The sequence below is a fragment of the Nicotiana tomentosiformis genome, chromosome 2 (assembly GCF_000390325.3).
Source record: "Nicotiana tomentosiformis chromosome 2, ASM39032v3, whole genome shotgun sequence".
Lineage (NCBI taxonomy): Eukaryota > Viridiplantae > Streptophyta > Magnoliopsida > Solanales > Solanaceae > Nicotiana > Nicotiana tomentosiformis.
The window spans coordinates 43,144,926-43,150,342 of record NC_090813.1 but is presented as its reverse complement, the minus strand read 5'-3'; the positions used below and the strand labels follow the sequence as shown (position 1 = coordinate 43,150,342).

Here is a 5,417-nt window from a genome sequence, read left to right as displayed (position 1 = left end):
TATAGCCCAAAGGCAACACGAAACAGCCCACAAAACAGTCCACTACAAGTCAAATAACTCGAACTCGCAGATTCCGATCACCGTCCCGTGAGTTCTAACTATTAGGAAACAAATTTATAAACATTCCTTGATATTTAAACACTTAAATACAGAAATTACACGTTTTCTTAACTATGAAGTACCTTCCAAAACTCATACTACAAAGAAAAAGAGAGGCGATATAGCAATACTTACGTCGTAGGGATCGTTTTAATGTTATCGCTTCTTGATTCCGTGCCCGGGATGATAATATTATTTGAAGCTCTTGTAGAGAGATTAAGAGTAAAGTTAGGGGTGTAATTTGGGTGAGCTCTCTGGAAAAATAGAGAAAGAGACGAGATGGGATGTAAATATCTCTTTTTTTTACAAGTCAAAAAGGTGCTACTTGGCACCCTATGATTGGCCCTTCTTCCAACGGTTATAACCTTTTATCCAGGTGTCGTATGAATGAACGGTTAAGTGCATTAGAAACTATATTCTAACTTCAATTTGGTATATAATATTTCCCAAAAGACCTCATATAGCACATGACAAATATTTCTCAAAAAGCTCTGTTACATGGCAAATCCTTAGTCGGTGCTTCCGCAACTTTAATCCGATTTTTCCTAAACTTCATATTTTTTGTCCAAACATCATATATAGCCATGTTATGACTTTAAAATCATTTAAATCATAATTAGCAAGTCTCATATTTATTATGTCACCTTGGGACGCACGGGGTGTAACAATATATATATTATATGGGTAGGTCGGGGCCCTGTTCCTACCACAGTACATCCATCAGTAGAGGCTTGTAGACATATCATATCAGTCACTGCAGTATGTTAGGCTTGTAGGCCTTGTATGTATTTATTTTTTTGGTTAGTCAGTTGTAGTAGTTATGACGGCCTTGTCGGCCCAGCTTTATATTGATATTCAGTCAGAGCTAGTCTCCGTTCAGTTTTATATTTTGTTTCACAAATTGTCTTGCAATGTGGCCTTATGACTAAAGTATGTCATTGTATGTTTAGAGTCCCTCAGTCTCACATTGGTACACTCGGTTAAGTGAGGCACCGGGTGCCGGTCTCACCTCCCCATGTTTGGGGCATGACAAACTTGGTATCAGAGTAGTTCTATCCTAGGGAGTCTACAAGCCGTGTCTAGTAGGGACTTCTCCATAGATGTGTTGTACACCACATTATATAAGCAAGGTATTTAGGAGTTGGTTACCCATTTTTCAAATCTAAATCGTGTTGTATAACTGAGTTATAGAAAATTTGAGTTAAACTTATTTATTTGTGTTAGCATACAGAGATGATGGTGACTAGGAAGACTATGGCTAGTCAGAGGAGAGATACAGCAAGAGGTGACCATCAGGGCAACCCCAATAGATGGGGCCCAGTTTGAGGCTGAAGGCGAGATCCCTACTCAGCTATTACCGGCCCCTCCACCACTTAAGGAGAATCCTAGGGATACCGCGTATCCAGTTCCCCCTCCTCTTCCATCAGATCGGTACTTGAGGAGTGCAGTTAATTTGTTGACACAGTTGGTAGCTAGCCAGCAATAGGCTAGGGCACCAGCTAATGCAGGATCTTATAAGGGTTTGGGAGTTCAAGTGTCCGAGAGTTTATTGCCTTGAGTCCCCCAAAGTTCACGGGGACAGATCAGAGGGAGGACCCGCATGATTTCATAGATCAGCTTCACAAGATCTTTTGGGTTATGCATGCCACAGAGAAAGAGGCAGTTAAGTTGGCAGCTTTTTGACTCCGAGATATAGTCGTCATTTGGTACAAGGGATAGGAGAGCTCCAGGGGACGTGATGCACATCCAGCTATTTGGGAGAATTTTTCAGATGCCTTCCTTGACCAGTACTTACTGCAGGTGATCCGATAGGCTCGAGTCAATCAGTTTCTAGCTCTCAAGTAGGGCAATATGAATGTTCGAGAGTATAGTTTTTGTTTTGACTCATTGGCCAGATATGCTCCATACATAGTTTCTACTATGCGGGAAATGATCCATAGGTTTATAACAGGGTTGGCCCCAAAGTTGACTAAGGAATGTGTCACCACTGCATTGCAGGATAGTATGGATATCTCCTGGATTCAAGACTTTGCCCAGAATATAGAAAATGGCAGGCGTCGACAACAAGGTATAGATATGAGTAAGCAAGGGCAGCGTAAGATGATGAGATTTTCCAAGAATCAGGAGCAGTCTCAGGGTAGTTATAGGCCCCATTAATTTGGATGGCCACCTAAGCCTCCAGCGCCTCGGTTACAGGGTTACAGGTTTGACTGATATGCTTAGTTAGGACCAGGTACGAGCTCACGGGCATCGGGTTTGCAGTGACATCAAGGTTCAGGGGAGACATGCCATTTTCGCCACAATGTGACATCTGTGGTAGAGGACACCTGGTCTAATACCGAGTAGGTTCCGACGTTTGTTATACATGTGGGCATCCAGGGCATATGGCACAACCAACAGGTTCAGCAGCGGGATCATCTATGTTCGTGCATCTTTCAAAGCGTGAGTCTTACTCTTCGACTGGTAGAGGTCGACGCAGAGGTAGAGGTAGAGGTTCTAGTTCAGGCGGTAATCAGAACCATATCTATGTTGTAGCGGGTCGACAGGACCAGGAGTCTTCACCAGACGTTGTGACGGGTATATTTACCATTTGCTCTCATGATGCTTATGTCTTGATAGATCCAGGATCTAATTTTATCGTATATTACCCCGTTTGTCATGGGCAAGTTTAGTATAGTGCCTAAAATACTAAGTGATCCTTTTTTAGTATCTACACCGGTAGGAGAACCAATTATTGCTAGACAGGTTTATCCAGGTTGTACGGTGACAGTTTGTAGTCGTCAAACCTCAACCGATCTAGTTGAGCTAGAGATGGTAGATTTCGATACTATCATGGGCATGGATTGGTTGGCAGCTTGCTATGCCACAGTTGATTGTCGAGCAAAGGCAGACAGACTTTTATTTTCTAGGTGAGCCAGTCCTTGAATGGGTAGGTAATACAGTAACACCCAGAGGTAGGTTTATTTCCTATCTGAAGGCGAGGAAAATGATCGTAAAAGGGTGCATTTATCATATTGTGCGGGTTAGAGATGCATATGCTAAGATACCTACACTTAAATCTATTCCAGTATTTAGAGAGTACACAAATGTGTTTCCAGATGAGCTTCCAGGTATTCCTCCAGAGCGAGAGATTGATTTTAGCATCGATTTGCTTCTGGGAAATCAACTAATATACATCCCTCCGTATAGAATGGCTCCTACTGAATTGAAGGAGTTGAAGGAGTAGTTAAAAGTTTTGATGGAGAAAGGTTTCATCAGACCCAGTACCTCACATTGGGGTGCACCGGTACTATTTGTGTTGAAAAAAGACAGCTCACTGAGGATGTGTATCGATTATAGGCAGCTGAATAATGTTACTATTAAGAATAAGTATCCACTTTCAAGGATCGATGACTTGTTTGTTCAGTTGCAAGGGACTAGATACTTTTCAAAGATAGATTTTAGGTCAGAATTCAGGAGAAAGATATTCCGAAGACAGCCTTCAGGACCCGATATGGCTACTTCAAGTTCCTTGTAATGTCCTTTGGGTTGATAAATGCACCCATCGTATTTACAGACTTGATTAATAGCGTATTTCGGCCATTTTTAGATCTGTTCATGATAGTATTTATTGATGATATTCTAGTTTATTCACGTTCAGATGAGGAGAATGCGGACCACCTACGAGCGGTACTCCAAACCCATTGTGATCTTAAGTTGTATTCTAAGTTTTCTAAATATGAGTTCTGGTTGAAGTCTGTAGCATTCTTGGGGCATATTTATCCGATGAAGGTATAAAGGTAGACACTCAGAAGATTGAGGTCGTCAAATCCTGGCCTAGACCTACCACTACGACAGAGGTTCGTACTTCTCTAGGCTTTGTAGGCTACTACTGGAGGTTCGTAGAGGGTTTTTCTTCCCTTTCAGCACCATTGACGGAGCTGATTTAGAAAGTAGCTAAGTTTCAGCGGATATAGGGTTGTGAGCGGAGTTTCCAAGATTTTAAGAACAGGTTGACCTCAGCGCCGGTTCTAACACTTCTAGAGGGTCCAAAAGGTTATGCCATGTATTATGATGCCTCAGGTGTCGGCTTAGGATGTGTCTTGATGCAATATGGGAAGTTAATTGCATACTATTCAAGGCAGTTGAGGAAGCATGAGAGGAATTATCCGACCCACGACCTCGAGTTAGTTGCGGTTGTCCATGTACTTAAGATATCGCGGCATTATTTATACGGTGTTCATGTGGATGTATTTACAGATCATAAAAGCCGGCAATATATCTTCAAGAAAAAGGAGTTGAATTTGCGACAGCGGCGATGGATAGAGTTATTGAAAGATTACGATGTTAACATTATCTACCATCCATGGAAAGCTAATGTTGTAGATGATGCATCAAGTCACCGATCTATAGTAGCTTAGCACGTGTAAAGGCTGAGAAAAGAGAATTAGCTAGAGAGCTTCATCAATTGGCTTGTTTTGGGGTTCAGTTAGTAGATTCTGATGATGGTGGAGTTGTATTCCAAAACACTGCAAAATCATCTTTCATAGCTAAAGTAAAGGAAAGGCGGTACGAGGACCTAGAGTTGGTCGAGTTGAGAGAGGGGGTTCCGCAGCAGAAGAAGCTATTGTTAGAGCTCAAGGAAGATGGGGTTCTCATATACAGGGGTCGTCTGTGTGTCCCAGATTTAGCAGGGCTACGAGACAGGATTATATCAGAGGCACATTATTCGTGGTACTCCATTCATCTTGGGTCAACGAAGAGGTATCATGACATTAAGGATGTGTATTGGTGGAATGATATGAAGAAGAACATTGCTGAGTTTGTCGCCCAGTGTCCTAGTTTCCAGCAGGTGAAGGTAAAGCACCAGAAGCCCAGAGGGCTAATGCAGACTATAGAGATCCCGACGTGGAAATGGGAGGCGATAAACATGGACTTTGTCACGGGTTTGCCTCGCGATAGTCGATAGGCTCACAAAATCAGCCTATTTCCTACCAGTCAGATCTATATATAGAGCCAAAGATTATGCGAAGTTATATATTAAGGATATAGTGCGGCTACACGGAGTACCAGTATCTATTATATCTGATTGTGGGCCCCGATTTACAATGCATTTTTAGAGGTCATTTTAGAGATGTTTAGGGACTCACGTGAATATCAGCACATCTTTACATCCACAGATTGATGGACAAGTCGAGCGCACAATTCAGACGCTTGAGGATATGTTACGAGCATATGTGTTGAATTTTAAAAGAAGTTGGGATGAACATTTACCTCTTGTCGAGTTTGCATATAATAACAATTACCATTCCAGTATCTAGATGGCTCCGTACGAGGCA

At 42.1% G+C, this 5,417-nt stretch overlaps 1 protein-coding gene across 1 annotated transcript; it reads left to right on the top strand.

Moving 5' to 3' along the window:
• The first annotated feature begins 2,019 nt into the window (after positions 1-2,019).
• Positions 2,020-5,047, top strand: LOC138904690 (uncharacterized). Its single transcript, XM_070193198.1, has 5 exons — positions 2,020-2,236; positions 3,168-3,321; positions 3,439-3,612; positions 3,842-3,938; positions 4,478-5,047. Exons 1-5 carry the CDS (start codon positions 2,020-2,022, stop codon positions 5,045-5,047), a joined length of 1,212 nt encoding a protein of 403 aa, XP_070049299.1.
• The last annotated feature ends 370 nt before the right edge of the window (positions 5,048-5,417 follow it).

Coding starts and splice junctions, on each gene's coding strand:
- LOC138904690 (XM_070193198.1), top strand. CDS start 2,020: ATGCGGGAAATGATCCATAGGTTTATAACAGGGTTGGCCCCAAAGTTG. Junction 2,237..3,167: donor GAATCAGGAGCAGTCTCAGG/GTAGTTATAGGC, acceptor AATCTATTCCAG/TATTTAGAGAGTACACAAAT. Junction 3,939..4,477: donor GACCTACCACTACGACAGAG/GTTCGTACTTCT, acceptor TGATGCATCAAG/TCACCGATCTATAGTAGCTT.